Consider the following 17,728-nt stretch of genomic DNA (forward strand, 5'->3'; position numbering starts at 1 on the left):
ATCACTTGAGGTCAAGAGTTTGAACTAGCCTGGTCAACATGGCAAAACCCAGTCTCTAACAAAAATACAAAAATTACCTGGGCTTGGTGGCAGGCGCCTGTAATCCCAGCTACTCGGGACACTGAAGTAGGAGAATTGCTTGAACACAGGAGGCGGAGGTTGCAGTGAGCCGAGATCATGGCCACTGCACTCCAGCCTGGGCGACAGAGCAAGACTCAGCCTCGAGGGGGGAAAAAAAAAATTAGCTGGGCGTGGTGGTGCACACCTGTAATCCCAGCTACTTGGGAAGCTGAGACAGGAGAATTGCTTAAACTCAGGAGGCGGAGGCTGCAGTGAGCTGAGATCACACCATTGCACTGCAGCCTGGGCCACTGAGCAAGACCCTGCCTCAATTAAAAAAAAAAAAAAAAATCTAAGTTTCAGGTACTGTTGGATGCCATGTTTGTTTATTTTTCATTTAATGAAATATTTTCAAAATGTAAAAAAAAAAAAATCTGTGGAGTCATGTAAACTACAATTTCAATGTCTACCACATGGTCAAAAGCAGTCCTCCAAAACTCCAGTGCCTACAGTGAAGCAATCTGAGTTTAAAGAAATGTGGAACCCAGGGTCAATGGTGGATTGTAAGGCTCACCTAATGGGATTCCAATTCAGCCAAACAAAATATTTGCATAGGGCCAACAGGGCCCCTGAGCCAGTGGCAACCCCAGTTGAAGGGAAAGGCTTTGGCAAGCAGCGGACCTTGGCAGGAATTCCTGCTTCCTGGCAGTTAACTCCTGCAGCATCCACTTTTAAGAACTCTTGAGGAATAATGGCTGGGCCCAGTGGCTCACGCCTGTAATCTCAGCCCTTTAAAAGGCCAAAGCAGAGGACTGCTTCAGCCCAGGAGTTCAAGACCAGCCTGGGCAACAAAGCAAGACCCTCATCTCTAAAAAAAAATTTTTTTTTTTCTGAGACAGAGTTTCACTCCTGTTGCCCAGGCTGGAGTGCAATGGTGCAATCTTGGCTGACTGCAACCTCCGCCTCCCAGGTTCAAGCGATTCTCCTGCCTCAGCCTCCCGAGTAGCTGGGATTACAGGCGCCCGCCACCATACCTGGCTAATTTTTTTGTATTTTTAGTAGAGATGGGGTTTCGCCACGTTGGCCAGGCTGGTCTCAAACTCCTGACCTCAGGTGATCCGCCCATTTCGGCCTCCCAAAGTGCTGGGATTACAGACGTGAGCCACCGTGCCCAGCCTTCTAAAAAATTTTTTAAGGATTAGCTGGGCATGGTGGCATGTGCCAGCCACTCAGGAGGCTAAGGCAGGAGGACTGCTTGAGCTCAGGGGTTTGAGGCTGCAGTAAGCCATGATTGTGCCACTGTATTCTAGCCTGGGTGACACAGTGCGATCCTGTCTCTTAAAAAAAACAACTGAAAAAAACAAGCTAAGTTAGCCACTAGCATGTGAACCTTTATGTGCCATGCATATTCTCACTTAACCCAATACCAGCTGAAAACCCATGTCATTATTCCTAGGCTATGGATATAGAGGTGGCATACGCTTGTTTAAGGTCATGGAGCCAGTGGAGGCCATGTTTTCAAGAAGGCTGGGCAGGCTGGGCATGGTGGCTCACACCCGTAATCCCAACACCTTGGGAAGCTGAGGCAGGAGGATCACTTGAGGCCAGGAATCGAAGACCAGCCTGAGCAACATGGCAAGACCCCATCTCTATAAAATAAAAAAAAAGGAATAAAAAAGGAAGGCCGGGTCCAAACTTCTCTGAATTGGGTGTAACATCATGAAGGCAGGCACTTTCATAATTTCACTTCCATTCTATTTTAAATCAAGTTTTATTTTGGGAGGATACTGGCACAGATGATTCAAGAAGATATATACCCACTAACTGGTTAAGAAGTGGTTTGACTATAATCCCAGCACTTTGGGAGGCTGAGGCAGGTGGATCACTTGAGGTCAGGTGTTCAAGACCAGCCTGGCCAACATGGAGAAACCCCGACTCTACTGAAAACACAAAAATTAGCCAGGCGTGGTGGTATGCACCTGTAATCCCAGCTACTTGGGAGGCTGAGGCAGGAGAATCACTTGAACCCCGGAAGTAGAGGTTGCAGTGAGCCAAGATCACGCCACTGCATTCCAGCCTGGGTGAAAGAACGAGACTCCATCTCAAAAAAAAAACAACAAAGTAGTAGTTAAGGCATGATGGCTCATACTTGTAATCCTAACCTTTGGGACACATAGGCAGGAGGACTGCTTGAGGGCAGGGGTTTAAGACCAGCCTGGGCAATATGGTGAAACCTCACGTATACAGAAACAAAAACTAAGAAAGTCAGCTGGGCATGGTGGTGGGCGCCTGTGGTCCCAGCTACTCAGGAGGCTGAGGATCCCTTGAGCCCAGGAGTTCAAGGCTACAGTGAGTTATAATTGTGCCAGGGCACTCTAGCCTGGACAACAGAGTGAGACCCATCTCTAAAAATAAAAAGTGTTTCTTTTTTTGAGACAGTGTCTCACTGTCACCCAGGCTGGAGTGCAGTAGCGCGATCTCGGCTCGCTACATACAGCCTCAACCTCTGGGGCTCAAGTGATAGTCCCACCTTAGTCTGTTGAGTAGTTGGGACCAGAGGCGCACGGCACTACTCCTGGCTAATTTTTGTATTTTTAGTAGAGATGGGGTTTTGCTCTGTTGCCCAGGCTGGTCTCAAACTCCTGGCTCAAGAGATTCGTCCGCCACTGCCTCCCAAATTGCTGGGATTACAGGCGTAAGCCACAGCACCCAGCCTTCAAAAAAAAAAAAAAAAAAAAAGAAAGAAAAGAAAAAGGGGGGGGTTGAACCAAATATCCATCCCTCCCCAAAGACCCAAATCAGAACTGGACTGGCCCAACCAGGTCATTTAACAAGCCCAAGGAAATAGAAAAATGGCAAACAGTGCTTTCACAAATCCAGCTGGAAGTGTCCACGCCTGGTGAGGGTTCCTATGACTCATGCACACCTCACTTGAACAAATTTTCAGGAATGAACTGATGGCGTTCATGAACAAGGGGCTGGGACCAGTGCTCCCACTGATCCTTGTGCACGGAAGTTGGACAGAGGCATGAACTGCTAAAGCCACGGCCTCCAACATTAGACACACACACTAAAGAACACACCCATGAACACACACGAAAGTGTAGCCAGTTCTCATTAGCAAGACTTCCCTGATGGCCACGGCTCACAGGCACAGATTTACAGGAAAAGACCAACCATGCAGCCTTCACGTTTCCCGGGCCCTGTGCTGCAATGCACGGTTAAAGTTCCTGCCAAAACATGGACTTTCCCAAGGAGCAAGAACCACACAGTCCCAAGTGACAGAATGAGCTCCCCCCAAGGAAGGCTGGGCTCTCAAACATGAGCCAGCCCAGCCCAGGCCCCGACGGGTGACATCCGTCTCTGGAGGCCGCCATCGGGATGCACGGCTTTGGGGGAAAGGCACTGAGGGACCCCCCACCACAGAAGCGCCCCTGGGGACCGGGCCGCACACCGGAAGTGGAGGCCGAAGTGCCGGTGCCCGAGGGGTGTCCGTTGGCCGCGGGCTGCCCACTTCCTGTGCGACCAAGCTGGAGGCAGGAGCCCGGCCCACCGCTGCTTGGAGAAGGGGACCCCGGAGACGAACCCAAAGCTTGCTGTATTTGGGGATCAAAAGAGAACCCCCACCCCGCCTAGTTTCTAGCCACCAGGGAGCTACTGAGGAATCCACGGCCCATTTTGGCGCCAAACAGCCCGGGCACGCGCGACCGGAAGTGCCACCCTGCCCGCGCCAACTGCCGCTGCGCGCCGCACCACCCCACGCATGCGCGCCCGTCTGTCAGCAGCGGCCACCGGCCACCCCAAGGGGAAGCGACCCCCCACCCAGCTCCCTGCCTGGCCCCCCGAGTCTGCGTTCCCCCCCATGGTACCTACCGCCTGCGGACATCGTCGGGCAGCGAGATGGCCGGGACGGCCAGTGTGGGCACCCGGGCTGGGGCGGTACGCGCCGGCATCTCGGAGGCTTCAGCAGACGCAGCGGCGGGCAGCGCAGGCGCCCCGGCTTTTCGCGCGGAAACCGATGGGGAGGGGCGATGAGGGGAGGCGGCGTCTACCACCCCAGTCCGGGTGTGGGGGAGGAGGGGATGTACCAAACGGAGAGAGGCGATACCCTGTGCAGAAAGATGGAACGGAACCGGCCATGCCCAGGGAACACGCATGCGCAAGGCGGGCACACACCCCCGCGCGGAGCAGTGGGCTCGTCCAAGCTCCACGGTTTGCTGGGAGGTGGGCACGGTGCCCGAGGCATTCATTCATTCATTCTTTCAGGTGTGATGGGGATAAGCAGCAAGAAGCCCCCAAGGGCTTGTGAGAGCCCTTGAGTGAAGTCCTCAGTTCCAATCCAACCTCCAGCTATTTGCTGGCTATACGACCTTGGGTGGGTCACTAGGGCTCAGCCTCTGTGTCCTCATCTGTAAAACGGGGTAATTGCACCTACTCTAGAAAATCTTGAGTATGCACAGAATCTGTAGCTAGTACCAAGAATCTCACAGTGTATAGAGGCCCGTGCCACTTCTATACACAGTGTGTGTGGGGTTTTTTGTTCCCTTTTTTAAGCACCACGTGGTTCACGCCTGTCATCCCAGCACTTTGGGAGGCCAGGATGGGAGGATCGCTTGAGCCCAGGAGTTTTAGACCAGCCTAGGTAACATAGAGAAACAGCATCCCCCCCCAAAAAAAAAAACAAGAAAGAAAGAAAGAAGAAAAAAACAAAAACAAAAATTAGCTAGGCGTGGTGGCATGTGCCTGTAGTCCAAACTACTCCAGAGGTTGAGGCAGGAAGATCACTTGAACCGGAGAGGCAGAGGTTGCAGTGAGCCATGATTGTACCACTACATTCCAGCCTGGGAGACAGAGCAAGACCTTGTCTCAAAAAAATAAAAATAAAAAGTAAGAATAAATTAAGAAGCACCATGCCAGGCACAGTGGCTCACGCCTGTAATCCTAGTGCTTTGAGAGGCCCAGGTGGGAGGATCACTTAAGGTTAGGAGTTCAAGACCAGCCTGAGCAACATAGGGATATCCCATCTCTACAAAAAATACAAAGATTTGCTGGGCATGGTGACACACACCTGTAATCCTAGCTACTTGGGAAGCTGAGGTGGGAGGATGGCTTGAGCCCTGGCAGTGTAGGCTGCAGTGAGCCATGATTGGGCCACTGGACTCCTGCCTGGGCGACAGGGTAAGACCCTGTCTCACTCTGTCACCCCGGCTGGCGTGCAGTGGTGAGATCTTGGCTCACTGCAACCTCTGCCTCCCAGGTTCAAGCGATTCTCATGCCTCAGCCTCCCTAGTAGGCTGGGATTACAGGCGTACTCCACCATGCCTGGCTAATTTTTGTATTTTTAGTGGTAGAGACAGGGTTTCACCATGTTGGCCAGGCTAGTCTGGAACTCCTAGCCTCAAGCAGTCCACTTGCCTCAGCCTCCCAAAGTGCTAGGATTATAGGCCTAAGCCACCGCAACTGGCCAGAATTTTTTTTTTAAAAGCACCAGAACGTGGGGGAAAGATTGTGTCTTTAACAAATGGTGCTGAGAAAACTGTATAACCACATACAAAAGAATGAAGTTGGACCCTTACCTTACACCATATACAAAAACACAAAATTTATTAAAGACTTAAACATAAGACCTGAAACTATAGTGCTCCCAGAAGAAAACATGGGGAAAACCTTCATGACATTGGATTTGGCAATAATTTCTTGGATATGACAGCAAAACACAGGCAACAAGACAAAAGATAGACAAATGGGTTTGCATCAAACTTAAGGATAGCTATACAGCAAAAGAAATGACCAACACAGTGAAAAGGCAACCTACAGAATGGGGAAAAAAAAAAGTTTGCAAACTATATTATCTGGTAAAGGGTTAATATCCAGAATATATGAAAAATTACAGCCAGGCATGGTGGTTCATGCTTGTGATCCCTGCACTTTGGGAGGCCCAGGCAGGCAGATCACTTGAGCCCGGTAGTTTTAGACCAGCCTGAGCAACATGGCAAAACCTCATCTCTACCAAAAAAAGAAGAAAAAAATTATATAAAAAATAAATTACTACCAGTCAGTCTTGGTGGCTCATGCCTGTAATCCCAGCACTTTGAGAGGCCGAGGTGGGTGGATCACCTGAGGTCAGGAGTTTAAGACCAGCCTGGCCAACATGGTGAAACCCTGTTTCTCCTCAAAATACAAAAATTTGCTGGGCATGGTAGCGCGCCTGTAATCCCAGCTACTCAGAAGGCTGAGTCAGGAGAATCACTTGAACCCAGGATGCGGAGGTTGCAGTGAGCCGAGATTGCACCATTGCACTCCAGCCTGGGCAACAAGAGAGAAACTCTGTCTCAAATAAAAATTTTAAAAGTAATAAATTTCTACAACGCAACAACAAAAACTCTATTTAAAAATGAACAAATGGGCTGGGTGCGGTGGCTCACACCTGTGATCCCAGCACTTTGGGAGGCTGAGGCAGCAGGTGGATCATGAGGTCAGGAGATCAAGACCATCCTGGCTAACATGGTGAAACCCCGTCTCTACTAAAAATACAAAAAATTAGCCAGGCGTGGTGGCAGTCTCTTGTAGTCTCAACTACTCAGGAGGCTGAGGCAGGAGAATGGTGTGAACCTGGGAGGTGGAGCTTGCAGCAAGCCGAGATCGCGCCACTGCACTCTATCCAGCCTCAGCAACAGAACGAGACTCCATCTCAAAAACAAACAAAAAGAGCAAATGATTTGAATATATACTTTCCCAAAGAAGATAGGCAAATAGAAAACAAGCATATGAAAAGATGCTCAACATCACTGGTCTTTGGGGAAATGCAAATCAAAACCACAATGAAATATCCCTAAGACCCCTTAGAATGGCCACTGTCAAATAATAAGTGTTGGTGAAGATGTGGAGAAATTGGAACCCTTGTGCACGGTTGAGAGTCGAATAAAATATGGTGAAGCTGCTATGAGAAACAGCGTGGAAGTTCCTCAAAAAATTAAAAATAGAATTATCATATGATCCAGCAATCCCATTTCTGGATATAAATTCAAAAGAATTGAAAAGAGGATCTTAAAGAGATATTTGCATACCCGTCTTCATTGCAGCATTAGTCACAACAGCCAAGAGATAGGGAAAGAAAAAAAAAAGACCATATTGCTGTTAAGAGATGGGGTCTTGCTATGTTTCCCAGGCAGGTCTCAAACTCCTGGGCTCAAGGCATCCTCCCACCTCAGGTAGTAGCTTCTTAAGTAGCTGTGACTACAGGTATGTGCCACCATAATGGGCTAATTTTGTATATTTTTTGTAGAGACAGGATTTCTCCATGTTGCCCAGGTTGGTCTCAAACTCCTGAGCTCAAGCAATCTGCTGGCCTTGGCCTCCCAAAGCGCTGGGATTACAGGTCTAAGCCACTGCACCCAGCCTAATTCAGTCTTTAAAAAAGAAAAAATGGCCAGGTGCAGTGGCTCACACCTGTACTCCCAACACTTTGGGAAGCCAAGGCAGGAGTATCACCTGAGGTCAGGAGTTTGAGACCGGCCTGACCAACATGGAGAAACTCCGTCTCTACTAAAAATACAAAATACAAAATAGCTCATGCCTATAATCCCAGCTACTCCAGAGGCTGAGGCAGAAGAATTGCTTGAACCCGGGAGGTGGAGGCTGTGGTGAGCCGAGATTACACCATTGCACTCCAGCCTGGGCAACAAGAGGGGAGGCTAAGGCAAGAGAATTGCTTGAACCCGAGAGGTGGAGGCTGCAGTGAGCCGAGATTGCACCATTGCACACCAGCCTGGGCGACAAGAGTGAAATTCCGTCTCAAAAAAAAAAAAGAAAAGAAAAAATATCTTATTATATGCTACAACATGAATGAACCTTGAGAACATTACGCTCAGTGAGAGAACTTAATCACACAAAGACAAATACCGTACAATTCCACTTATGAAGTATCTAAAGTAATCAAAATCTTAGGAACAGAAAGTAGAATAGTGGTTACCAAGGACGGGGGGGGGAAGGAGGAAAAGGCGTTATTGTTCAAGAGTTTCAGTTTTACAAAATGATTCCAGAGATCTGTTGCACAACAATGTGTATATACTGAACTGTACGCTGAAAAATTGATAAGATGGTAAATAAAATGCTATTAGTAAATGAGGCTAAGTTTTTTTGGTTTTTTTTTTTTTTTTTTTTTTTTTGACAGAGTCTCGCTCTGTCGCCCAAGCTGGAGTGCAGTGGCACAATCTCGGTTCACTGTAACCTCCGCCCCCTGGGTTCAAGCGATTCTCCTCCCTCAGCCTCCCGAGTAGCTGGGATTACAGGCATGCGCCACTATGCCCAGCTAATTTTTGTATTTTTAGCAGAGACAGTGTTTTGCCATGTTGGCCAGGTTTGTCTTGAACTCCTGACCTCAAGTGATCCACCCACCTTGGCCTCCCAAAGGGCTGGGATTACAGGCATAAGCCACGGCACCTAGCCCTAAAAAGTACTTTACCTTCAACAACAAGAAGCACCAGAAAGGAGTTTAAAATTAGGGCATATGTTTACGTTTTTGTATTGCAAAATATTTGTATTATAAAATTCACAAGTGAATGTGTTTATATGCATGTACACATACACGCACACACAGTTCCCCCAACAGCTGGTAGGGAAGGGTCATCCTGGCCAGAAGTGAACCTTCACACAGACCCTCCATTTGCTATGAATTACTCACACTTGGCAGGACCCAGGAAGACTGAATAATAAGACTAAAATTCCCAGCGATTAATATTGAATTGCACTTATGTAGTCTACCAGGCTGTTTAGATAATTTTTTTTCTTTTTCAATTTTTTTTTAATAGAGACAGGGTCTCACTCTGTTGCCCAGGCTGGTCTTGAACTCTTGAGCTCAAGCAATTACAGGCGTGAGCCACTGTGCCTGGGGCTTTTGGGGTTTTTTTTTTGTTTTTTCGTTTTTTTTGAGACTGAGTCTCTCTCTGTAGCCCAGGCTGGAGTGTAGTGGCGCGATCTCGGCTCACTGCAAGCTCCACCTCCCAGGTTCACGCAATTCTCCTGCCTCAGTCTCCTGAGTAGCTGGGATTACAGGCGCCCGCTACCATACCCAGCTAATTTTTTGTGTATTTTTAGTAGTGACGGGGTTTCACTATATTGGCCAGACTGGTCTCAAACTCCTGACCTCGTGATCTGCCCACCTTGGCCTCCCAAAGTGCTGGGATTACAGGCGTGAGCCATCGCGCCTGGCTGTTTTGTCTTGTTTTGTTTTTTGAGACAGGGTTTCACTCCTGTCTCTCAGGCTAGAATGGAATGGTGTGCAATCTCGGCTCACTGCAACCTCCACCTCCCAGGCTCAAGCAATTATCTTGCCTCGGCCTCCCGAGTAGCTAGGAATACAGGCATGTGCCACCATGCCTGGTTAATTTTTGTAGAGACAAGGTTTTGCCATGTTGCCCAGGCTGGTCTCAAACTCCTGAACTCAAGTGATCCTCCTGCCTCAGCCTCCCAAAGTGCTGTAATTACAGGCCTGAGCTACTGTGCCCAGCCTTCTTCTATTTTGTGACAGGGTCTCACTCTGTCACCCAGGCTGGAATGCAGTGGCATGATCACCATTCACTGTAACCTCAGCCTCCCAGGCTCAAGCAATCCTCCCATCTCAGCCTCCCAAGTAGCTGGGACCCACAGGCACACACCACCAGGCTTGGCTAATTTTTAATAAATTTTTGTAGAGACAGGGTGTCTCATGTTGCCCAGCCTGGGAATTATTTAATCTAATCCTTAACCATAAAGGTAGGTAGCAGGACCCTGTTTGCCATGGCCTGAAATATTCATCACATAGGACTCTCAGAGGCCACTTACCGAAGATCATAGATTCACTCAGCAGTAAGGACCATGAATCCAACTGTCTTTCATCCAGAACCTGAGGGCAAAACAGTGGCCCCAGGGATGGCCAGTTGTCCAGGCCATGGGAGACAAAAGGGATAGCACTTGAAGGAAGCTGGACTAGGGTAGGAACAGAAAGGGAATGACAGAAGACAGTCTCACCAGAGTGAACCTTAGGCCCATAAACCTGTCAGAACCCATGAACAGGGCCCCTAACCCACCTTAGAGCCAGGGTAGGAGATAGGAAGAGGGGACAGATGAACAGATCTCCTACTCAGGGACTTCAACGCAAGGATACCAGCTGCATTTATTGGGGACTTCCTCTAAGCTAGATTTCCTTTGTAACAGCATTGTCAACCTTGTCAGGAAGAGATGGCTTGACCCATCTTCCAGATATGGGGGAAAAAACTCAGATATGGAAACGATTTGCCTTAAGGGCACCCTGCAAGTTGGAATTTGCTTCCAAGTTGTTTGGGCGAAAAATCCAGGCATCTCCTTTCATGCCTCTCCTTGCCTCAGATGGAAAAACATGAGCAAGCTCTGCTGGTTCTTCCTCTGAAATACAAGCCAAGTCTTTCTACTTATCCACGCTCCTGCTACCCCAGCCCAAACTGCCATCATCACTCACCTGGACTTCATTCTAGAAGCCTCCTCCCTGACCTCCCAGCTGCCCTGGAGAATCCCTTCCAAATGCTTTGGCTAGAAAGCTTTATTTTATTTATTTATTTATTTATTTATTTATTTATTTATTTATTTAGAGACAGAGTCTTACTTTGTCACCCAGGCTGGAGTGCAGTGGCACAATCTCAGCCCACTGCAACCTCTGCCTCCCGGATTCAAGCAGTTCTCCTGCCTCAGCCTCCCGACTAGCTGGGATTACAGGCACTTGCCACCACGCCTAGCTAATTTTTGTATTTTTAGTAAATACGAGGTTTCACCATGTTAGCCAGGCCAACTCCTGACCTGTGATATACCCACCTCAGCCTCTCAAAGTGCTGGGATCACAGGTGTAAGCCACCGCATCAGCCTTTTTTTTTTTTTGAGATGAAGTCTCACTCTGTTGCCAGGCTGGAGTGCAATGGCGTGATCTTGGCTCACTGTTACCTCCATCTCCCAGGTTCAAGCAATTCTCTTGCCTCGGCCTTCCAAGTAGCTGGGACTACAGGAACGAGCCACCATGTCCAGCTAATTTTTTGTATTTTTAGTAGAGATGGGGTTTCACCATGTTGGCCAGGCTAGTCTCAAACACCTGACCTCAAGTGATCCACCCACCTCAGCCTCCCAAAGTGCTGGGATTACAGGAGTGAGCTATGTGTCCAGCCTTTTTTTAAACAACAACAACAACAACAACCCAGCTGGGGTCTCACTGTCACCACAGGCTGGAGTACAGTGACATGATCATAGCTCACTACAGCCTCAAACTCCTGGGCTCAAGCAATCCTCCCATCTTAGTCTCCCAAAGCACTGGGATTACAGGCATAAGCCACTACACCTGGCCCTGAGAAATGTTTACAAAAATAAACTGGAACATGCCATCCTCTTCTTTGCCACTAAAACCTTCCAGAACTCCCCATTCTTCTTGAAATAAAATCTAAGCATTTTATTATTTTTACGGGGTCCTGTTCTGGTGAGTCTTATTCCTCCCATCACTGAGCACCAGTTTTGGGGTGGTTTTTTTTTTTTTTTTTTTTTTTTGAGACGGAGTTTCACTCTTGTTCCCCAGGCTGGAATGCAGTGGTGTCATCTCAGCTCACTGCAGCCTCTGCCTCCTGGGTTCCAGTGATTCTCCTGCATCAGCCTCCTGAGTAGCTGGGATTACAGGCACTCACCACCATGCCCGGTTAATTTTTGTATTTTTAGTGGAGACAGAGTTTCGCCATGTTAGCCAGGCTAGTCTCGAACTCCTGACCTCAAGTGATCTTCCCACCTCGGCCTCCCAAAGTGCTGGGATTACAGGCATGAGCCACTGCACCCGGCCTAGCTTTATTTTAATTTTGTATTTTTGAGACAGGGTCTCACTGTCACCCAGGCTGGAGTGTAGTGGTGCAATCACAGCTCACTGCAGCCTCCAACTCCTGAGCTCAAGCAATCACCCCGCCTCAGCCTCCCAAGTAGCTGGGACTACAGGTACACAACACCACGTCTGACTAGTTTTGTTTTGTTTTGTTTTTGGTAGAGACAGGGTCTTGATATGTTGCCCAGGCTGGTCTTAAACTCCTGGGCTCAAGCGATTCTCCTGCCTCAGCCTCCCAAAGTGCTGGGATTACAAGTATGAGCCACTGCCCCTGGCCTCTCAGGTTCTTTTTTTTTTTTTTTCTGAGACGGAGTCTCGCTCTTTCACCCAGGCTGGAGTGCAGTGGCGCAATCTCGGCTCACTGCAGGCTCTGCCACCCGGGGTTCACGCCATTCTCCTGCCTCAGCCTCCCGCGTAGCTGGGACTACAGGCGCCGGCCACCTCGCCCGGCTAATTTTTTGTATTTTTAGTAGAGACGGGGTTTCACCGTGTTAGCCAGGATGGTCTCGATCTCCTGACCTCGAGATCCGCCCGCCTCGGCCTCCCAAAGTGCTGGGATTACAGGCGTGAGCCACCACGCCCGGCCCCTCTCAGGTTCTTAAGTGCCCCAAAGCCTTTGTTTTTGCTGCCACTTCTGCCCAAATCAGCCTTCTGGAAGATTCACACAGCTCAACGTTGCCTCAAAACAGAGGCTTCCCCAGACCACTGGGAAGCAACCCTTTACCCACCTAGTCATGCTTTACTATTACTGTTTTTTCATAGCATTTACCACTGTCGAAGAGTCTTTTTTTTTTTTTTTCTTTCTTTCTTAGAGTCTTGCTCTATCGCCCAGGCTCAAGTGCAATGGTGCAATCTCAGCTCACTGCAACCTGTGTCTTCCAAGTTCAAATGATTTTCCTGCCTTAGCTTCCCGAGTGGCTGGGATTACAGGCACCCACCACCACACCTGGCTAATTTTTTGTATTTTTTTAGTAGAGATGGGGTTTCACGATGTTGGCCAGGCTGGTCTCGAACTCCTGACCTCAGGTGATTTGCCTGCCTCCGCCTCCCAAAGTGCTGGGATTACAGGTGTGAGCCACTGCGCCCAGCCTGAGATTTTCTTATTTACTATCTGTGGTAATCTGTCTGTCCCACAAGAACAAAGCGGGAGTTGGCACACGTTTTCTGTAAAGAACCAGATAAATATTTCAGGTTTCATGAGCCACACATTCTATGCCTCAGCTACTCAACCCTGCCATCATCAAAGTGCAGAAACAGCCATCACCAATATGTAAATGAGTAGGTGTGACTGTGTTCCAGTAAAACTTTATTTATAAAAACAGATGGTCAGCCAGATTTGGCCTTCAGGCCTTAGTGTGCTGACCCCTCCACAGACTATAAGCTCCAAAGGAATGCAAATATAGGTTGAATTAACATACAGGACATGAGGCTAGGCATGGTGGCTCACACCTGTAATCCCAGCACTTTGCGAGGCCAAGACAGGTAGATCACCTGAGGTCAGGAGCCTGGCTAACATGGTGAAACTCTATCTCTACTAAAAACACAAAAATTAGGCCAGACACGGTGGTTCACACCTGTAATCCCAGCACTTTGGGAGGCCGAGGCAGGCAGATCACCTGAGGTCAGGAGTCGAGACCAGCCTGGCCAACATGGTGAAACCCTGTCTCTACTAAAAATACAAAAATTAGCTGGGCATGGTAGCATGCACCTGTAGTCCCAGCTACCCAGAAGGCTGAGGCAGGAGAGTTGCTTGAATCCAGGAGGCGGAGGTTGCAGTGAGCCAAGATCGTGCCACTGCACTCAAGCCTGGGTGACAGAGCAAGACTTTGTCTCAAAAAAAAACCTCAAAAATTAGCCATGCATGGTGTCATGCACCTGTAGTCCCAGCTACTCAGGAGGCTGAGACAGGAGAATTGCTTGAACCCGGGAGGCGGAGGTTGCAGTGAGCCAAGATCACATCACTGCACTCCAACCTGGGTGACAGAGTGAGACCCTGTCTCAAAATAAATAAAAGTAAAGTTGTTTTTCCCCAACAACAGTGTCATTTCCATTTTACAAACAGAAACCCAAACCGGATCAGGTTACAAACCTCGTTTTGTCTCCAGTTCCTGGGTCATTTGCTTTGTTCACTTGACCATTAGAAATCTCAAACAGGCCGAGCGCGGTGGCTCATGCTTGTAATCCCAGCACTTTGGGAGGCCGAGGCGGGCAGATCACGAGGTCAGGAGATCGAGACCACGGTGAAACCCCGTCTCTACTAAAAATACAAAAAATTAGCCGGGCGTGGTGGCGGGCGCCTGTAGTCCCAGCTACTTGGAGAGGCTGAGGCAGGAGAATGGCATGAACCCGGGAGGCGGAGCTTGCGGTGAGCTGAGATCGCGCCACTGCACTCCAACCTGGGTGACAGAGCGAGACTCCGTCTCAAAAAAAAAAAAAACAAAAAGAAAAGAAATCTCAAACAAAGGGCCAGGCGCAGTGACTCACGCCTGTAATCCCAGCATTTTGGGAGGCCGAGGCAGGTGGATCACTTGAGGTCAAGAATTTGAGACCAGCCTGGCCAAAATGATTAAACCTCATCTCTGCTAAAAATATGAAAATTAGCTGGGTGTGGTGGCTCACACCTGTAATCCCAGCTACTTGGGAGGCTGAGGCAGGAGAATCGCTTGAACTCAGGAGTTTGAGGTTGTAGTGAGCTGAGATTGTGCCACTTCACTCCAGCCTGGGCAACAGAGTGAGACTCCATCAAGAAAGAGACAGAGTGAGAGAGTGAGAGAGAGCGAGAGAGAGAGAAAGAGAGCGAAAGAGCGAAAGACAGAGAGAAAGAGAAAGAGAGAGAGAGAGAGAAAGAGAGAGAGAAAGAGAAAGAGAAAGAGAAAGCGAGAGAGAGAAAAAGAGAGAAAGAGAAAGAGAAAGAGAGAGAGAGAAAGAGAAACAAAGAAAGAGAAAGAGAAAGGAAGGAGAAAAGAAAAGAAAGGAGAAGGCTGGGCGCGGTGGCTCACGCCTGTAATCCCAGCACTTTGGGAGGCTGAGGTGGGCGGATCACGAGGTCAGGAAATCGAGACTATCCTGGCTAACACGGTGAAACCCTGTCTCTACTAAAAATACAAAAAAATTAGCCGGGCATGGTGGCAGACACCTGTAATCCCAGCTACTCAGGAGGCTGAGGCGGGAGAACGGCATGAACCCGGGAGGCAGAGCTTGCAGTGAGATTGCGCCACTGCACTCCAGCCTGGGCAAAAGTGCGAGACTCAGTCTCAAAAAGAAAGAAAGAAAGGAGAAAAGAAAGACCAAACAAAGGTCGAGTACAGTGGCTCACACCTTACCTGAGAGAAGGAAGTGGAACCTCTAGAAGAAAACAGGTACAGATTTTGTGGGCATTCACTCTGCCTCCACCTCTCAGCCTCCAAAGTCACATTCACTAACATGCCACAAGACAGACTTGCCAGGCCAGTCATGGTGGCTCATGCCTGTGATCCCAGCGCTTTGGGAAGCTGGGGCAGGATTGCTTAAGGACAGGAATTTGAGGCTGCAGTGAGCTATAATCATGCTATTGCACTCTAGCCTGGGCAACAGAGTAAGACCACGTATCTAAAAAACAAAAAGTAAATTTAGGCCGGGCACGGTGGCTCATGCCTGTAATCCCAGCACATTGGGAGGCCGAGGCAAGTGGATCACTTGAGGTCAGGCATCTGATACTGGCCACCATGATGAAACCTCATCTCTACTAAAAATACAAAAATTATCTAGGCATGGTAGCAGGCACTTGTAATTCCAGCTACTCGGGAAGCTGAGGCACAAGAATCGCTTGAACCTGGGAGGTAGAGGTTGCAGTGAGCCAAGATCATGCCACCGCACTCCACCCTGGGTGACAGAACAAGACTGTCCCCACCAAAAAGAAAAAATGTAAATGAAAAGGAAAGATCTGCCAGGCCATAGTTCCTTGCTTCCCAGGCCACATTCCAGGGAGGCCAGGAGAGGCCCAGAGATCAGTCTAACCGAGGTCCAGGCAGCCCAGAGCACGAGGGCTGGTGGAGAGCTGGCCACATGTCCTGAGCTACGGTCAGTCAGAAGGCTGAAGGTGAGTCATCCCAGACACCGTGCTCAGTACCAGGCCCATCAGAGGCCCTGGGCAGGAACAGCAGCACTCAGTAACAATGGGGACACTTTACCACCCTCACCCCGGAAGGGCCTCAGAAGCACTCTCTCCAGGCTCGACTTGCCCAAGCCAGGAATCAGATCTGCAGAAACCCAAGTCCCACAGCGTGTGCGGGGTAGAGCCGCCTACTCCTTAAGGGGCCTTTGAGCAGGCGGACAGCTCTCTGTTGGGGATCACAAGAGGCTTGCTGCCAAGCCCTCCGGGTTTTTCCTTCAAAGAGCCCTTGAGTCAGCTGATCTGCTCCTCCTGGGCCCCTGGCCCAGGTCACCCTCACCTTTCTCCTGGATGCCTGCCCAGCCTCGTTTCTGGGCTGCTACTTGGCCCCCTCACCATCCATTCACCATGGAAGAAGTTCATCAGAACCCAAATCTGATCATGTTAGCTCCTCCCTACCTCACCGAATGCCCCTGAATGGCTTCTCAGGGCTCTTAGAGTAAACCCAACCCTACCTTCTCCACTGCAGCCCACAAGGCTCAGTGCCCAGCCCTGTCTTGTCCTTTCAGCTCCTGCCACCCACCTATTAACCCACTCCAGTTGAATCACATCATGGACAGTCCCAGCCTCTTTCTGCCTAAGACCTGTGGTGGCCAGCCTCCAACAAGGCCCTCAATGTCTCTTGGTATTCATGCCCTGCCAAGCCTTCTTCCATAGTCAGGGCCAGTTTATGTGGCCAAGAGAAGGTGAGTGACTTCCAAGGCTAGATCATAAAAGGCATTACAACACCACCTTGCGTTCCCCAGGAAACCAGCTGCCATATTGTAAGGATGCTCAAGCAGCCCTGCAGGGAGGCCCATAGGAAGAGAAGCCAATTTATCAGCCAGGTGAGTGAGCCACATTGGAAGTAGCTGCACTCCAGCCCCCATCGGACCTGCAGATGGGTAGAACCATGGATGATATCTGACTGTAACCTCATGAGAGACCCCTAACAGAGCTGCTCCCAAATTCCCAGCCCACAGAAACCACAGGATATAATGCATGGGTATTGTTCTGAGCCACTAGGGTTTGAGGCTTGTTGCTAATGCAGCCATAGATACGTATTGCAAGGCTTCTGCATGTGCTGTTTCCTTAGCTTGGAAAGTCCTATTCTACACGCCCAGTTCTCCTGCTTGGATAATCTACAATTATTCGCCCTATTGTGGCTCAACCATGACCTCCTTCAAGGAGCCTTTCCTGACCTCCCCTAGCCCTTTCAGGTCTTTGTTCCATGGTCTTTTAGAAGCCAAGCCCTTTCTTTCAGAGCCTTTACCCCAGCTGTTGATCATATATTTTGAGATTTATGTCAGCCATACCCCCACGGATGCCCAGTGCCTAGCAAAGCACCCAGGATGTAGTCAGCACCCAATAAAGTGTTATGGAGCCCTACACAGATGAGAGAGGGTACGATGCCTGTTCTTCCCACATTAAATGCTCAGTTTACAAATATCCATCAAAATTACCAACAGGCTGGGCAGTGGCTCATGCCTGTAATCCCAGCAATCTAGGAGGCCGAGGCAGGCAGATTTGCTTGAGTCCAGGAGTTCAAGACCAGCCTGGGCAACATGACAAGACTCCATCTCTACAAAAAAATACAAAAATTAGGCTGGGTGGATCACCTGAGGTCAGGAGTTCAAGACCAGCCTGACCAACATGGTGAAACCCCTTCTCTACTAAAA

At 49.2% G+C, this 17,728-nt stretch overlaps 1 protein-coding gene across 2 annotated transcripts in view; it reads right to left on the bottom strand.

Annotated features, from left to right (window-relative positions):
• DNMT1 (DNA methyltransferase 1) overlaps window positions 1-4,089 on the bottom strand; it is a 62,391-nt gene extending 58,302 nt beyond the window's left edge. For both annotated transcript variants that reach the window (XM_032169621.2, XM_032169619.2), the window contains exon 1: window positions 3,934-4,089. In XM_032169621.2, the coding sequence (XP_032025512.2) occupies window positions 3,934-4,013 (80 nt within the window). In that variant the 5' untranslated portion in view covers window positions 4,014-4,089. The remainder of the gene's footprint in view (window positions 1-3,933) is intronic.
• Between the last annotated feature and the right edge of the window lie 13,639 nt (window positions 4,090-17,728).

This window comes from Hylobates moloch, unplaced genomic scaffold (genome assembly GCF_009828535.3).
Source record: "Hylobates moloch isolate HMO894 unplaced genomic scaffold, HMol_V3 SCAFFOLD_12, whole genome shotgun sequence".
NCBI lineage: Eukaryota > Metazoa > Chordata > Mammalia > Primates > Hylobatidae > Hylobates > Hylobates moloch.